Genomic DNA, 17,232 nt, shown 5'->3' with positions numbered 1-17,232 from the left:
ACGATGCCTCACACACACACAGACACACACACACACACACACACACAGAGTATCAATCCTAAAGTCGCAGGAGAGCGCAGGGGCGCTGGGAGTGGGAAGCAAGAGAAGGAGAACGATCCCCCCCCTCTCTCTCACACACACACACAGTATCAATCCTAAAGTCGCAGGAGAGCGCAGGGGCGCTGGGAGAGTGAACGGGAAGCAAGAGGAGAACGATGCCTCACACACAGACACACACACACACACACACACACACAGAGTATCAATCCTAAAGTCGCAGGAGAGCGCAGGGGCGCTGGGAGAGTGAAGGGGAAGCAAGAGGAGAACGATGCCTCACACACACACACAGACACACACAGACACACACACACACACACACACACACACACACACACACAGAGTATCAATCCTAAAGTCGCAGGAGAGCGCAGGGGCGCTGGGAGAGTGAACGGGAAGCAAGAGGAGAACGATGCCTCACACACACACACAGACACACACACACACACACACACACACACACACACACACACAGAGTATCAATCCTAAAGTCGCAGGAGAGCGCAGGGGCGCTGGGAGAGTGAAGGGGAAGCAAGAGGAGAACGATGCCTCACACACACACAGACACACACACACACACACACACACACACACACACACACACACAGAGTATCAATCCTAAAGTCGCAGGGGCGCTGGAAGTAGCAGGGGCGCTGGGAGAGTGAAGGGGAAGCAAGAGAAGGAGAACGATGCCTCACACACAGAGAGACACACACAGAGTATCACTCCTAAAGTCGCAGGAGAGCGCTGGGGCGCTGGGAGAGTGAACAGGAAGGAGGAGGAGAACGATAGCTCAAGCACACACACACACACACACACACACAGCCCCTACAGTGGCTGATCCAAAATCGGACAGCAAAAAACTGCAGGCAGGGACACGGGGTTGTTTTAAAGCAACCAGCCCCGATCTGCTTCTCTCCCTCCTCCCGGCTAGGCTGGCTGAAAAGCTTTGCTGCTACTTAGCAGCTCAGTGGAGAAGAGAGAGGGACATAGAGCACGGGGTTGTTTTAAAGCAACCAACCCCGCTCTGCTTCTCTCCCTCCTGCCCGGCTCGGCTCGCTGACAGGAGCCGCTTACACCCGCTTTGCAGTTTCAAAGAGAGCCACGGACTGCTCACAACTGCAGCGGATTCCCCTGCCATCTGTAGGCATTCGCTCCATAACACGCACAGACATTTCCCCTTACTTTCCAGGAGGAAAAAACTGCGTGTTATAGAGCGAAAAATACGGTATGTATCACAGAAGGAGTTGGTCTACAGCAGAAATACATCACAAGAGGCAGTCTCCAGCAGAAAACCTGTTTGCCAGGATATCTGTTAATGGTCACTGATCGCTTTACCTGAGCAGCCTGGCCTTTCCTTTGCGATGGTAAATACTTTAAATTCCTGAATCCTGGTCACAGGCTCACCCTATTCACACACAAATACGCCCTTAAGACAGGTAAGCAAAAGACAATGGAGAGGCTTTCCCATTTCCTTCCTCCTTGCAGAGAAATATTTGAGGTCAGTTTCAGAGACTCAAAGTGACTTCAGGATGGGTCTCCTGTACTATCTCAGGCACGTGGTTTATATCCTTATGTGTGTGTGTTTGCCTTGTAAATTTATGATTTATATATTTGAGATTTATAAATTCTTACAACAACCCTCAGGGTCTCTTCCAACTCTACAATTCTATGATTCTATTATTCCTTCGCCAGCTGCCTCAATAACCAAACCTCTCCATCCTTCCTTCCAAATTTCTGTGTCCTTCCTTTTCTGTTACTCTTAGTCGGGCGCTAGAATTTTCAATAACAAAACTGGTTTTTCCTCCTCTTCTCTTCTCTTCTCTTCTCTTCTCTTCTCTTCTCTTCTCTGCAGACCTTCCATCTCCTCCTCCTGTCGGGCTCCCTCCCCCTGCAAGCATGACGGGTGCAGAGACCCCTGAGGACGACTCTCTGCTCAGTAAGTGGCTAGTCCCTAACCCACTGTTATAGAAAACACTGCTCCTTTTCCCTGATGGGGTATCCAAGAGCCCAGATAGAGTCCTTCTGTGGGTTCCCCATCGGTAGGAGAAAATAACAGAGGCCAGCCAGAGAATATTGAGAAGCAAAGCGGCTAGTAAGCCTGATCTTTATCCAACTGTTGCAACAAGGTCCTCACTCACCACATACAGGAGGGAGGAGGGACCCAGAACAATGGTGTGCAAGCCCTTATATAGACTTTTGAAGTTGCCCACCTTGTAGCCAGAGACCACCCCACAAAACATCATACATACATCACAGAAGGGGGTGGTCTACAGCAGACATACATCACAAGAGGCAGTCTCCAGCAGAAATCCTAGGATACCTGATAATGGCCACTGATTGCTTTGCCTGGGCAGCCTGGCCATTCTTTTGTGAAGGTAAATACCTGAATTCCTGAATTCAGGTCACAGGCTCACCCTCTTCATACACAAATACGCCCTTAAGACAGGTAAGCAAAAGTCAATGCCATTTCCTTCCCCCTTTCAGAGAAATATTTGAGGACAATTTGGGAGAGTCAAAATGGTTTGGGAGAGTCAAAATGGCTTTAGGATTGTTCTCCTGTACTATTTCAGACACGTGGTTTATATACTTATGCGTGTGTTTGCCTTGTACATTTATGAAGGTTTATTTAATATTCTTATAACACCCCCCAGCATGGGTCATTGCAGCCTGCATGTAAGGAAAGCCAGAGGCTATGCTGCCAGGAGGGGGCTGAGTTGGGGTGCCCTGCTGTGCCCCCCCCCCAAAGCCATTGTTATGGTCAGAAGAAAGCTGTTTTTTTGGTGGTGGTGGGGCAATGGAATAATTAGCTGCCTGCTGGAAATTGTCTGGCAGGGAGAGGGGTGTCGTGAAGCGAGGGCAATGGTGCTCAGTGGTTAGAGCGCCTGCTTTGCAGGTTCAGCTCAGGGCGGCGTCACCAGGTAGTGCTGGAAATCTCCCTGCAGAGCTGCTGCCAGTCAGAGTCAACATTATTGAGCTAGGTGGACTGATGGTCCGACTCGGTCGACGAAGACAGCTTCCCGTTATTCTATCCGAGAACAAGTTGGGTGCCTGGGAATTTTTGGGTGGGCGTTTAAGGAGTGCTTTGTGATGATCCCATGGGCGATCTCTCTACCCCTGGACTTTTGCAATGAGGGAAGGGGAGGTTTGGCCAACCAAACTGACTCAGCCAACAGGAAGAAGCCCGCAGACCTCTCTCTCTCTCTCTCTCTTTTATTGTTCTCCTTCTGCGACTCAAAGTGATTTTCCAGCTCACCCGCCCCAGGGAGTGAGAGGCGAGGCACTGAGCGTAGGGCTCCTTAAAAGGAATCAAAGACTTGGGGCTGATTTTTACACGACTGGAGCAACTGCAGGGCCGGGGGGGGGGGGGTGACATTTGCCAAGCCTTTACAGGGTGCAGGCGGATAAATCTGCCTGGATATTTGCCTGGATTTGCCTGGTCCTCTGCTCCGCTACCCCCACCCTGCTGCCTTTGCCAGGCCTCTTCCCTCTCTTTAAGAGCCTGGCGGCCGGATCAGGCCAAAAAACCTCATCTGGCCCAAGCGTCCGGTTCTCAGCGTGGCCAAACAGATGCTCCAACAGGCAGCAGCCCCAGGGTGCAGCAGCAGCACCCTCCTCGCGTGTGAGTCACAGGGATTTGGAGGTAGACTGCGCCTGCATCTGGAGGCTCCATCGGTTGAGCGCAGTGAAGCTAAGAAGCGGCAAAGGGCCTGGTGGATCAGGCCAGTGTGCCCCATCTAGTCCACAGAGTCCTGCTCTCACAGCGGCCAACCAGATGCCCATTGTGGGAAGCCCGCAAGCAGGACCCGGGTGCGAAAGAAGCTGGAATCCCCGTGGTTCCCAGAAACAGGCATTCTGAAGTATTACTGCTCCGGATTGTGGAGCCTTTCCCCTTAAAACCCTTCCTTTGTTTAGAAGGGGCCTGCCTCCCCACCCCACCTTCTATGGGTCTGCTTGTATCTCCTTTTGTAACTCCTTTCCAGGAGTTGGGGCCAAGATGGCTTCTCCTCGCAAGCCCACATCTGGCTCCCCAGATGTGCCCCAGGCCATCTCCCAGGCCTTGTCCCAAACAGGTGAGGCTGTGGCAGGAGATTCAGCCTTGACATTGTTCCTGGGGCAGCAGGCTTGCCCCAGGCCGCTGTCTCATCCCTTGCCCTCTTCAGAGGGGGCCACATCCCCCAAAATGCTTCTTTGTCTCTGAGAGCCAGTCTTGCATAGTGGTTTCATCATCGGACTTGGATTCAAATCCCTCCACTCGGCCAGGAAGTTCACTGGGTGTGACCTTGGGGGCCAGCGCCCCTGCCTCTCAGCCTGATCTACCTCACAGGGCTGTTGTGGGGATTGAAATGCGGAAGGGGGAGAACAGTGGGATATGAATGCCGTGAAACAGAAAGAGATAAAGGCTGCCTGCCTATTCCCTGACAATAGCTGTGCCCCAGCAGAGAGGGAACTGCACTCTACATGCGCTCAGAGGAAGCACCTTCCTCTGCTGTTTTGCTCCCACCTTCCAGAGCTGAGCTTCCAGCACTTAAAATAATAATAATAATAATAATAATAATAATAATAATAATAATAATAATAATAATAATATAAAATATTTTATCAATAATAATAATAATAATAATAATAATAATAATAATAATAATACAGTGGTACCTCGGGTTACATACGCTTCAGGTTACATATGCTTCAGGTTACAGACTCCGCTAACCCAGAAATACTACCTCGGGTTAAGAACTTTGCTTCAGGTTGAGAACAGAAATCGTGCTTTGGCGGCGCGGCAGCAGCGGGAGGCCCCATTAGCTAAAGTGGTGCTTCGGGTTAAGAACAGTTTCAGGTTAAGAACAGACCTCCGGAACGAATTAAGTACGTAACCAGAGGTACCACTGTAATAATAATAATAAATTTTATTTATATCCTGCCTCCCCCAGCCGAAGCCGGGCTCACAGCGGCTAACAACAATAAAAGTAACACAGCATTCTAAAATCAATTCATTCTAGAATCAATTCAAAATCGAATTAATGGCAACCGTTGGGCTGGAGTTCTGGGAGGATTACAGAAGGAAGGGGTCAGGCTGTGCCTTGGCCAAAGGCCTGGTGGAACAGCTCTGTCTTGCAGGCCCTGTGGAAAGATGTCAGGTCCTGCAGGGCCCTAGTCTCTTGTGACAGAGCGGTCCACCAGATCGGGGCCACAGCCGAAAAAGCCCTGAGCTTCAAAGGGCTGGATTAATCCTTGGGGTGATACTAACCCCGGAGGCAACAATCTGGGTCACCCCCCCCCAAAAAAATGTTGCAGAACCTGGCATGAAAGATTTGCATGCGGCTGTGGCAAGGAAGAGAGTAAGGCAATGGGGTTTTTTTGGGGGGGGGTGTGAGAGAACCGCCCCTTTCCATTTCCTCCTCCCAAACATTCATCCCCCTTAGGAAAAAAAATACTGTTAGGGCATTAGAAAGGGCTGTTTGAATCCATGGGCATGGCACATTCTTTGGGGGTGACTCTGCAGGCAGGGAGGAGCGGGCAGCTCTTGCCAGGTCATGGGGGCACAGTGGCACATGGGGCATCTGAATGGGGCCTTTGTATGGGTCGGACAACGGGTACCCCTGTTTGCCCGGGCTGCATTGGAGTGGGATACAGGCACCCTGGCACCCCTGCCTTGGGTTGCTGTCCTGGGAGTTGGAGAAGGAGGGCTAATGCAATTCTGGGCTGCATCCACAGAAGTCTAGTGTCCAGACCAAGGGAAGTAATACCGTATTGGCCCGGATATAAGCCGCACCCACAAATAAGCGGCACCTTTAAAATTCGGGGGGGGGGAGGGGACAATACAGTGGTACCTCGGGTTAATAACTTAATTTGTTCTGGAGGTCCGTTCTTAACCTGAAGCTATTCTTAACCTGAGGTACCACTTTAGCTAATGGGGCCTGCCGCTGCCGCCGTGCCGCTGCCACACGATTTCTGTTCTCATCCTGAAGCAGAAAGGCAGCGTGGCATGTCAGATTAAGACCTTGGAGAGACCAGGCTTCAAATCCCCCAACTCAGCCATGAAGCTCCCTGGGTGATGTCGGGCCAGAGTCACTTCTCTCTCAGCCTAACCTACTTCACAGGGCTGTTGTGAGAGAAAAACAGGGAGAGGGAGAATCATGTAGGCCGCCTTGAGCTCACTGGAGGAAAAAAGTGGGACAGAAATATAATCAATAAATAAATAGTCCTGCTCAGAGTGGATCTGTTGAAAACAATACAGCAGCTGGGAAACCCAGCCAGATGGACGGTGTATAAATATATTATTATTATTATTATTATTATTATTATTATTATTATTAGTCTCAGGGTTCCTGTTTTGACTCACTGCCTAGCCTTGGTCACATCACCTGCCTCTTCCTAGATGGCCACCTGTCATGAATTCTTTAGTAGAGATTCCTGCATTGCAGGGGTTTGGAGATCACCCTTGGTGTCCTCTTGATTCTACAATTCCCTGCTCTTTGTCCTACCCCAGGGCTGCTGTGCAGCCAGACACAAGACCAGCTGGGCAGTGTCCTATCCCCACATTGACAAAGTGCAGTTAAGGGGCCCAGTTAACTGGAGTTAAGATTGTCATGTCTCAAGAGCGGGGCCTTTTCTGCAGCGGCTCCATGGCGATGAAACGCACTCTGCTAAGAAACAGGCCTCTGATCTCCCCAGATCTCCTGCTGCAGGCAGTGAAAATGTGTGTTTAGGGACAAGGACAGGCAGACAACTTTGCCTAGCTTACAATACACTGTTTAACACAATTGTAATTTAATTTGCTGTCTGTGTGTGTGTGTGTGTGTGTGTGTGTGTGTGTGTGTGTGTGTGTGTGTTTTACAGGTGGCTTAGAAATATTGCAAACAAGTAAAGGAGTACATTTTAAAATTAGCCAAACAGCCTTGCAATGAGCTAGCGGGTCTGGGAGCCCATCTCAGTGCCAGATGCAGCAGAATCGGCCCTCTTTCTTCTTCCCCCGGGAAGTCAGAGCAGCAAACACCTTGAATTCTGGAGAGGCTGGAAGCCAAGGGGCCAGTCACTACCCTGGCAGTAATTCCTGCATTGCAGCGGGTTGGACTAGATGACCCTTGGGTCCCTCTTCTAAATCTGTGATTCTGCGATTCCCTGCTCTTTGCTCTTTTTGCTGTATAACTCTGCCCTGCCTCAGGGCTGCTGTGCAGCCAGACACAAGACCAGCCTGGCGGTGTCCTATCTCCCCATTCAAAAAGTGCAGTTACGGGCCCCAGTTAACTGCCTCGGATGAAAGGTAGCAGCCAAGCAGAGCTGCCTCTCGCCCCCGTTCCGTTTCCCTGCAGGGAAAGCGCCTGATGCAGACACGGCTCTCGCTGCAGAGGCACCTGGAGCCCCGAAAACGTTGCTGTCGCACACCCTTCCGTTGCTTGGCCTGCCTCGCAGCTGGGCCTGGGAGCTGCCGCTGGCCAGTGCTCCTGGCAGGCAGCCTGTGTGAAATCTGGGGGTGGCGAGGCTGATATCCAGGGCCTTTTTGTCTCTCTTTCCCTCCCCTTCACGGACTTCCACCTCATCTCCCCATCTTGGAAGGAGGGGTCTGCTGAGGCCTTGCATGCCTGTGTGGGGGCAGGGAGGCATGTCTCATGAAAGCTATCGCCTGGGTGGGGTGGCATATTTGGTGCCTTTCATTTGAGACACACACACACACACACACATTCTCTGGCAAGAGTTCCCTTGCGCTACAGTTAGGGCTTTGAAATCCTTCGCACTCGCATCTCCGGCAGCTTCCATTTTGCAGGAAGTCGGCGACATGTTCTTTCCGCGGTTCCGGCAACTAGGCCCTCACTTGTCTTCATTGCCCCTTGCTTGCTTCCATTACCCCACTGCCTTCCTCTGATGCAGAGCAGGGAACAATGTGGCCCTTCAGATGTTCTTGGACTCGAATTGTCTCTTACTGTTGGCCATGTTGGCTAATGGGAGCTGGCGTCCCGACAGTGCCAGAGGTTCCCCCTCTATGAACTACTACTACTTCTTCTTCTTCTTCTTCTTCTTCTTCTTCTTCTTCTTCTTCTTCTTCTTCTTCTCCTCCTCCTCTTCCTCCTCCTCCTCCTCCTCCTTCTTCTTCAGCGATCCCTCGTAGCCAAGTAAGATTGTCTTCCATAAACACGGTTTTAACAGTGAGTCCGTAAGTGACTGTGGAGGCCAATTCTGGATCCACACGTCCTTCCACGGTGGGGACAGAGGTTTCTGGGCGGAAGTTGATCACAATGAGGGTTTGCCAAGCGTGCCTTCCTCTTAGCACGTTTCTCCCTTGCATCCTGAGCATAGCTGTCAACCTCCCCCTTTTTTTGCGGGAAATTCCCTTATTCCAGCGCCGTTTCCCGCTGCTTCCTGCTGCTATCCCGGATTATTAGATATCCCGTAGACTGTCCCCGGGACAGGTGAGGCTGCTGATCCCTTATTTTCAAATCTGAAAGTTGGCAGCTATGGTCCTGAGTTCGAGCATCTTCAAAGCCCATGACACCTTTGGTAAAGGCTGTTCTCCAATTGGAGCGCTCGCAGGCCAGTGTTTCCCAGTTGTTGGCGTTTATACTACATTTTAAAAGATTTGCCTTGAGAGAATCTCTGTGAACTAGGCCATCATTTGCCTTCACTGCCCCTCTCTACCTCCATCATTGGGCTTCACTGTCTCCGATGCTGCCTTGCAGTAAGGAAACTTTCGACACACACGAGAATTCTCATTAGTATCTGTCGTCGTGAGTGTTTAGGTAAGAGAAGGCTATCTTCTGTATTAAGTCACTAACGGGACCAACAATCTCCTAACTGTCTCCTTTCCATCATCTCTCCCCTCTAGTCTATTTCCGGGCCCTGGTGAATTTCACAAAGTCCATCGACTACAGCTCCCGCCTGGATGATGTCAACTCAGAGGAGTTCCAGGATGTCTCCAAAGCGGTGGTGGACACGGTAAGGCCTGATTCTGTCCCATTTCCACAAAGGAGCTGTCCCAAGCTGACCCTTTGGACAGTCTTATCCTCCTCTAATTTTATACCCCTGTGCGTTTGGATCAAAATAAGCACCTACTCCCATAAGATTCCCTTGAACTCAATGTTTTAACATCTGCTAGGGTATACCTGTTCCATGTTCCACCCTCCCTGGAGTTAAGATGTTAATGTATCAGGAGCAGGGCCTTTTCTGCAGTGGCTCCATGGTGATGAAACGCACACGCCTCTGATCTCCCCAGATCTCCTGTTGCAGGCAGTGAAAATGTGTGTTTGGGGGCAAGCAGACAGCTTTGCATAGCTTTCAGTGCATCGTTTAACACAGGCTTCCTCAACCTCGTCCCTCCAGATGTTTTGAGACTACAATTCCCATCATCCCACTGGTCCTGCTAGCTAGGGATCTTGGGAGTTGTAGGCTTAAAACAGCGGTTCTTAACCTGTGGGTCCCCAGATGCTGTTGGACTACAACTCCCATCATCCCTGAGCTCTGGCCTTGCTAGCTAGGGGTGATGGGAGTTGTAGTTCAACAACATCAGGGGACCCACAGGTTGAGAAAGGCTGGCTTAAAACATCTGGAGGGCCGAGGTTGAGGAAGCCTGGTTTAACACAATTGTAATTTAATTTGCTTTGCATTTTGTGTGTGTGTGTTTTAAAGGTGGCTTAGAAATATTGCAGATAAGTAAATGAGTACATTTTAAAATTAGCCAAAGAGCCTTGGGAGGAGCTAGCAGGTCTGGGGGCCCCTCTCAGTACCAGATGCAGCAGAACTGGCCCTCTTCCTTATCCCCCGAAAGGTCAGAGCAGCAAACACCTTGAATGGTTCTACCCTGGCAGGGATTCCTGCATTTCAGGGGACTGGACTCAGCGACCATTTGGGCCCCTTCCAACTCTGCAATTCTACGAGGCTGATGCAATTTTCTCTCTGCAGCTGGAGTCTGAATACTACAAGATCCCTGGAGAGCAGGTGGTTAGCGTGGTCTTCATCAAGTGAGTCCAGGGGCTGGTTTCCATGTCCAGGGTGCCACGGAGGCAGGATTTAACCCCCGCCTGTGCTGTTTACTTTTAAGGAGCTTGCATTGCAGGCAGAAGCTCTTAACCGGGTGATGTGAGATTGTGGGAGCAAGCAGAGTGTAGGAGAAAGACCAAGAAGCCCCACCAAGAATGGCCCCAATCCTTAGAAAAGGGATGGGGGACACCTGGGCTGGTGCAGAACTACAACTCCCATCTCTACAATGGGCAATGCTAGTGGCCAGGGCTGGATGGAGCTGGAGTCTAGCAACACCCAGAAGGCTGCCATCCCGGAACTAGACTGTCACTTGCCTTCACTGCCCCTAGCTGCCGCCATCACAATCTTGCTTTGTTTTAAAAGAGGGAAAGGGAATGTGTGGCCCTCAAGACATTGCTGGGCTCCAGATGACGTTGGATTCGAACTCACATCCTTCCTGACCGTTGACCATGCTGGCTAGTGATTGCTGAAGTGCCAACAACAACAATTTATTATTTGTACCCCGCCCATCTGGCTGGGCTTCCCCAGCCACTCTGGGCGGCTTCCAACAAAGATTAAAAATACATTAAAATGTCACACATTAAAAACTTCCCTGAACAGGGCTGCCTTCAGATGTCTTTTAAAGAGAAGATAGCTGCTTATTTCCTTCACATCCACAGGGCGGGCGCCTCTACCGAAAAGGCCCTCTACCTGGTTCACTGTAGCTTTGCTTCTCGCAGTGAGGGAACTGCCAGAAGACCCTCAAAGCTGGACCTCAGCGTCCGGGCAGAACGATGGGGATGGAGACGTTCCTTCAGATATACTGGACCGAGGCCGTTTAGGGCTTTAGCACCAACACTTTGAATTGTGCTCGGAAACTGGGAGCCAATGTAGGTCTCTCAGGACCTGTGCTATATGGTCTCGGCAGCTGCCCCCGTCACCAGTCTAACTGCCGCATTCTGGATTAGTTGTAGTTTCCGGGTCACCTCCAAAGGTAGCCCCACGCAGAGTGCATTGCAGTAGTTCCAGTGGACAACATTTGAAGGCTACAGGTTTCCCATCACTGAAGTAGACCATAACTTGCATTCAGTGCCTCTGGCTACCTCCAATTAACCTCCTTTCAATGCAGGGACAGGGACCCTATAGCTGTCCTTGGACTCAGCCTCCCACCCTCAGCCCTGACCACTAGGCATGCTGGCCGGGGCCGGTGAAAGGCAAAGTTTTTCCAGCATCTGAAGGATCACCCCTTTCCCAGCCTTGCTTTAGAGAAGACCTTGTTCCAATGTTGACGAGATGACGAGATCCAGAAATTTGTTTCTTTTAATCAACAGCTGCAAATTGAGATATTTTAGGAGATGCAAAGAGGTTGAGGGAAGTTCTTTCACATGTGGTGGACTTGTAAAAGGGTAAAAGAGTATTGGGAAATGATCCGTAATGAATTGGAAAAAAATGTTTTAAAAGTACTTTTCAAAACCCCCCCCCCAAAAAAAACCAGAGTCCATTTTCTTGGGGATACATTCAGACTGAAATTCCCAGGTGTCAAAAAAGGTTATTTATGTATGCCACTACTGCAGCCCATGTTTTGTTAGCCCAAAAATGGAAAACGAGTGAGGTCCCAACCGAAGAAGAATGGCAACTTAAGCTGCCGGAATATGTGCAGCTTGCAGACTTAACATATAGAATAAGAGAACAAGAAGAACATATGTTTAGATAAGATTGGAAAACGTGTATTGAATATATGGGAAATAATTCTGTACAGCTGAAAACGTTGGCAGCATTAAGATTAATTCAGTGTAAATAAGTTTTGATGGATGTAATAATGGTTTAGTTTTTGTAAAACATGCAGGGATTTATGATTTGCAAAATGAACCATGGAAAGAGAAGAAGGGAAGTCATTAATATTTTAAGGATGCTTAAATGAGTATTCTAAATTGTAAAACAGAAAATTTAATGAAAAATTATACAAAAAAGAGAGAGAGATATTTTAGGACAGTGGTTCCCAAACTTGGGTCTCCAGCTGGTTTTGGACTACAACTCCCATCATCCCTAAATCAGTCCCCAAAGCAGCTCGAGAGCCACGTTTGGGAAACACTGTTTTAGGATCTGAACAGCACAATCCCTGGAAAGGAAGAGTTAGGTGGGAGGTGGGAATTGGACCCTGTCTCCAGACTCAGGTTTTACCCCCTTCAGCACATGATGGGTCCGTGAATTGTGCCCACGCACCTTCTTTTCCCCCCAGAGAGATTGACGGCTACATCTTCGTGGAGCTGGACGTGGGCTCCGAGAGGAACGTGGATGAGGACCAGATCCGCCAGGTGCTTTTCTCGGTCATTGAGAGCGGCTCCATCGCCTCCTACGTCACCTCCACGTGGGGATTCCAGTTCCGCCGCTTGGGAGCAGGTGAACCAGACTGGAACCTATATGTGGGTTAGGATGGGGTGGAGTTTATTGTGGAAATGGGCGCCTCCCGTCCCATTCACCATTACCTGTCCATTTGCTTTCAGCCCAAACCCCGCCTCCCCCCATTACAATGCAGTCCCCAGGTGAGTGTGGCGTCAGAGGGGTGCAATTGGACCTGGAGGCGTCTGTCCCAGGGGCAGAATAGGGTCAGGGAGCCCCTTTCTCGCCAGGCACCTCCCCTCTCGGTTCAAGGGAAGGTGGGTCAACCCGGTGTTGTTGGACTATGATTCCCAACATCCTCAGCCAGTGTAGGCGATTGTCAGGGTTGGTGGCTGTCCAAGAACAAATGGGTACCCCTAGTTGGGGGAGAAATTCGCATTCAGTTCACTTTAGAAGGGAGATCCCTTCAAATTCACACTTCGTGAAACACAAACTGAAACATAGTCATCCTTGCAAGCTGGCACTTGTGCAAATTTCAGGACACCGTTTTCCAAACAAGCGATGTGTGCAAAAAAGTATATATTGTGCAGGGGCGTGAAATATGAGCGAAATAACATGCCCCAAATGCATTATACTAGAGAAAATCCCTTGCAGAACAGTGTCAGAAACACTATTCAAAAATGAGTTTGCTGAGAGAAGTTTGCACTAAAGTGATGATCGGTTTTCACGAGTGTTGTAATTGCAAATTGCTGTGGAAATGCGGAGAAACTGATTAAAAAAATAATAATCTTCAATTAAAGAGAACCATAAAACAAATATAAAACAGATCAGAAACAAAACCAGCTATTTTTCAAATCCTGAAACTGAATTTAAGATAGGAAAGGAGAGAAACTGGGTTGAAATGGACGAATTTACCCATCCCTAATGATCACCCCCCTCCCAGGAACCGTCACCCCCCCTCCCTTTGGCTCCTCCTCAGCACCTCCTTGGAATCCTGTATGGAAGAAAACATCCGAGATTGTTCTTGCAGCTGCAGGGCTCACGTTTCACCATCTGTGAGGTCTGGCCAGAGTGATCTTTGCAGATTGTAAGAGGGAGGTTTCGGAGCAACCCTATGCTCTCCACACAGAGAGAGCACACACTTCTCTTGCTCAGCTATATAGCAGGAGAGGCCGCCTTCGTAGCGACACATTTCCACCACGGCTGTGCTAGCGGTGCATCTGAGTGCCAGTCGCTCAAAAGTGCCAGAGGGAGGAGCTGCTACTGCACTCTCAAGTCCTGTTTTGCGGTTTCCCATAATCTCATCCCACTTTTAATTTGCACACCGCCTTTCTATATTAACATTCGCAAGGCGGTTTGCAAGCTTGAGGAATCAGCAAGGATTGCACACCTTCTGACAACCTGCTCCAATACCAAAAACATGTCATAATAAAAATAGAACAACAATCCATTAAAATATACAGTGGCACCTTGGTTCTTGAACCAAGTTTCTTGACCCGTTTTGGAACGCGAATGCCGAAAACCCGCAAGTAAATGCTTCCGTTTTCGAATGCACCTCAGAAATCAAACGGCTTCTGCTGCATGTTGTTCCATTTTCTCAATTGAATTTGCAGATAGCCCTGTTTGCGCCTCGGTTTTTGAACGTTTCGAAACTCGGAACGGTACCACTGTATCAGCACACTGTAAAATTAAATTTCAGCACATAATAATGAAGCAGAAATTCGTTCTTCGCAATTGCAATAGATAATTTCTAAACTATAATCAACAAAAAATAACGGCAAGTCACAGGGCATAAAATAGCACAATACAAATTGAGAAACAAAGACACACAAAATTATTTTTCAGAAATATATACTTGAACTCCTTTCCCCCCCAGGTGCTTCTGCTGTTCCTAAAGTCATGGTCTGGGAAATCCTCCCAGGACTGGAGGAGGTGGGTCGAGGCAGGTGGCACAAGCCATTGCCTGGTGGCCAGCACAAAGTCTCTCTCATCTGGCATCTGTTTGGCCACTTTGGGGACAGGATGCAGGACTTGATGGGCAGAACCTCATTCAGCACGCTCGTCTTATACGCTTGTTGTTGTTTAGTCGTTTAGTCATGTCCGACTCTTCGTGACCCCCTGGACCAGAGCACACCAGGCACTCCTGTCTTCCACTGCCTCCCGCAGTTGGGTCAAACTCATGCTGGTAGCTTCAAGAACACTGTCCAGCCACCTCGTCCTCTGTCGTCCCCTTCTCCTTGGGCCCTCCATCTTTCCCAACATCAGGGTCTTTTCCAGGGAGTCTTCGCTTCTCATGAGGTGGCCAAAGTCTTGGAGCCTCAGCTTCAGGATCTGTCCTTCCAGTGAGCACTCAGGGCTGATTTCCTTCAGAATGGAGAGGTTTGATCTTCTTGCAGTCCATGGGACTCTCAAGAGTCTCCTCCAGCACCATAATTCAAAAGCATCAATTCTTTGGTGATCAGCCTTCTTTATGGTCCAGCTCTCACTTCCAGACATCACTACTGGGAAAACCGTAGCTTTAACTATACGCTTAGGTTCAGCTAAACAACCTCCCTATTGCGTCTCCTGAACACACTGCCACTGAAGTTGCAACGGGCAACCCTGGATCTCTAGTGGGAGAAAAACATCTCTGAGCTGTGCATGGATCGGCAGAGCTACCTGCCTGTTGCACAGCCCTTTTCGAGGGGGGGGTGTGGCCTCCAGGTCCCTTTGCGCTCGCCTGCTTGTGTTGTGCCGTGTGTTTCTCTGTCAGTGTGAGTGATGGACACCCCTGGCCCCTCCCTCGGGATCTGTGAATCATGCCCGAAGGAACACAAGCCTCTCCCTCCAGCTGGGCTGTGGCACGCAAGGGCAGGGACTGGCATGTTGCTTCCTGATGCCCGCCCCGCCGGGCAGAGTGCAGTGCCTGGTTTACAGCAGTGTGGCGTGGTTGGGAAAGGGCTGCAACTCAGCGGGCAGAGCCCCTGCTTGGCATGCAGAAGGTCCCAGTTCCAGTCTCCAGGAATGTATCTCAGTAGGCTGGGGAAAATTTCTCTGCCTGAAACTCTGCTGAGCCATTGCTGCCAATTATTGTTGTTGTTGTTGTTGTTGTTGTTGTTGTTATTATTATTATTATTATTATTATTATTATTATTATTATTATTATATTTATATCCCACCCATCTGGCCACTCTGGGCGGCTCCCAACAGAATATTAAAAACATGATAAAACATCAAACATTAAAAACTTCCCTAAACAGGGCTGATTTCAGATGTCTTCTAAAAGTCAGGTAGTTGTTTATTTCCTTGATATCTGACGGGAGGGCATTCCACACTGAGAAGTCCCTCTGTCTGGTTCCCTGTAACCTCACTTCTCGCAATGAGGGAACTGCCAGAAGGCCCTCGGAGCTGGACCTCAGTGTCCGGGCTGAACGATGGGGGTGGAGACGCTCCTTCAGATATACTGGACCGAGGCCATTTAGGGCTTTAAAGGCCAGCACCGACACTTTGAATTGTGCTCCGAAATGTACTGGGAGCCAATGTAGGTCTTTCAGGACCGGTGTTGTGTGGTTTTGGCGACCACTCCCAGTCACCAGTCTAACTGCCACATTCTTGATTAGTTGTAGTTTCTGGGTACCCTTCAAAGGTAGCCCCACGTAGAGCGCATTGCAGTAGTCCAAGCGGGAGATGATCAGAGCATGCACGACTCTGCAAGACAGTCTGCGGCAGATTGAGCTGGTAGACAGCTGCTCTGGACACAGAGGACCATAAGAGAGCCGCTCCTCTGGCTTCCTGGGCTCCGTCTGGATTTGGGGACTGCAAGGCAAGGTCCTTGCCTGCACCAGGCAGGTCCAGGAACATTGGGAGCCGCGTTGTGCTGAGTCAGACTACCGGTCCATCTAGCTCAGTGCTGCCTACACTGGCTGGCAGCAGTGGCCCTCCAGGGTTTCAGACAGGGGAAAGTTCCCACTTCTGTCTGGAGGTGCTGCCCTTAGGGATTGAACAATGCGTGCCAAGCCGGTGCTCTGCCACTGAACCACGCTCCTTCCCATCACGATAAAACAAGTTTCTAGACCTCATGGTTCTGAATAGTAAAGAACTAATCTGAACAAGGCATGCTCCCTTATATCAATTCAGAGCACTGAGTGCACCTTGCTCTGTATTCTTCTACTCTGTGACTGGCAGCAATGGCTGTGTTGGGGACAGAGCCTGGAGCCTTCTGCATGCTGAGCCCCACCGCTGAGTATTTCCCCAAGAGAAGTCTGGGGGAACTTCAGAGTGCTCCACTGCCTCCTTCCTTGACCCCCTGTGCTGGGACGATGGAGAGTCTGTTTGTATTGATGCCCATCTGTGAAGTAACTATCAAAGAAGCAGGAAGGAAGCTTGGAAGTCTGGGGCGTTTGTGTGGCTGGCTCTGGGTTTGCTTGGCCTGTGCTAGTAGCCCCCTAACTGTGTGCTGTGGGTTTTGGTGTGTGCCAAAGGTGGGGTTCTGCTTTCTGGGTGGGTGGGGGTGGAACCCAGCTTGGAAGGGGGCAGGTTTGCTTGCCTGGGGGGTGCCGGGGTTCATTCCCAGCATGATGAATTGCCAAGGCTGGGTGAAGCTTTTCCCAGGAATAGTAGTCCAGCCCCCTGCAATGGAGGAGTCACAGCTAATAGAATCACAGAATTGAAAGGGACCCCGCAGGGTCATCCAGCCCAACCCGCTACCATTCAGGAATTACAGGGGGCAATGCAGTTAATTCTAAAGCCAAGCTAGACTCTGTTAGGTTATTTAGGGTATCCTCAGAGACCATGGGAAGGTTCGAATTCATCGGCGTGAACCCTCACTCAACTGCTGTGGGGATGAAGGAGGCAGCCAGGAGGGATAGAAGGAACAGCTGAAGAAGGAACAAAAAGGGTTTTCCT

At 49.9% G+C, this 17,232-nt stretch overlaps 1 protein-coding gene across 1 annotated transcript; it reads left to right on the top strand.

Annotated features, from left to right (window-relative positions):
- The first annotated feature begins 1,579 nt into the window (after positions 1–1,579).
- Positions 1,580–12,613, top strand: LOC144328290 (basement membrane-specific heparan sulfate proteoglycan core protein-like). Its single transcript, XM_077930938.1, has 5 exons — positions 1,580–1,996; positions 8,879–8,988; positions 9,952–10,010; positions 12,248–12,408; positions 12,513–12,613. The coding sequence occupies exons 1-5, from the start codon at positions 1,957–1,959 to the stop codon at positions 12,611–12,613; spliced, it is 471 nt and encodes a 156-aa protein (XP_077787064.1). The 5' UTR covers positions 1,580–1,956.
- Positions 12,614–17,232: the final 4,619 nt, after the last annotated feature.

This window comes from Podarcis muralis, chromosome 7, assembly GCF_964188315.1.
Source record: "Podarcis muralis chromosome 7, rPodMur119.hap1.1, whole genome shotgun sequence".
Lineage (NCBI taxonomy): Eukaryota > Metazoa > Chordata > Lepidosauria > Squamata > Lacertidae > Podarcis > Podarcis muralis.
This window is presented reverse-complemented; position numbering and strand designations above follow the sequence as displayed.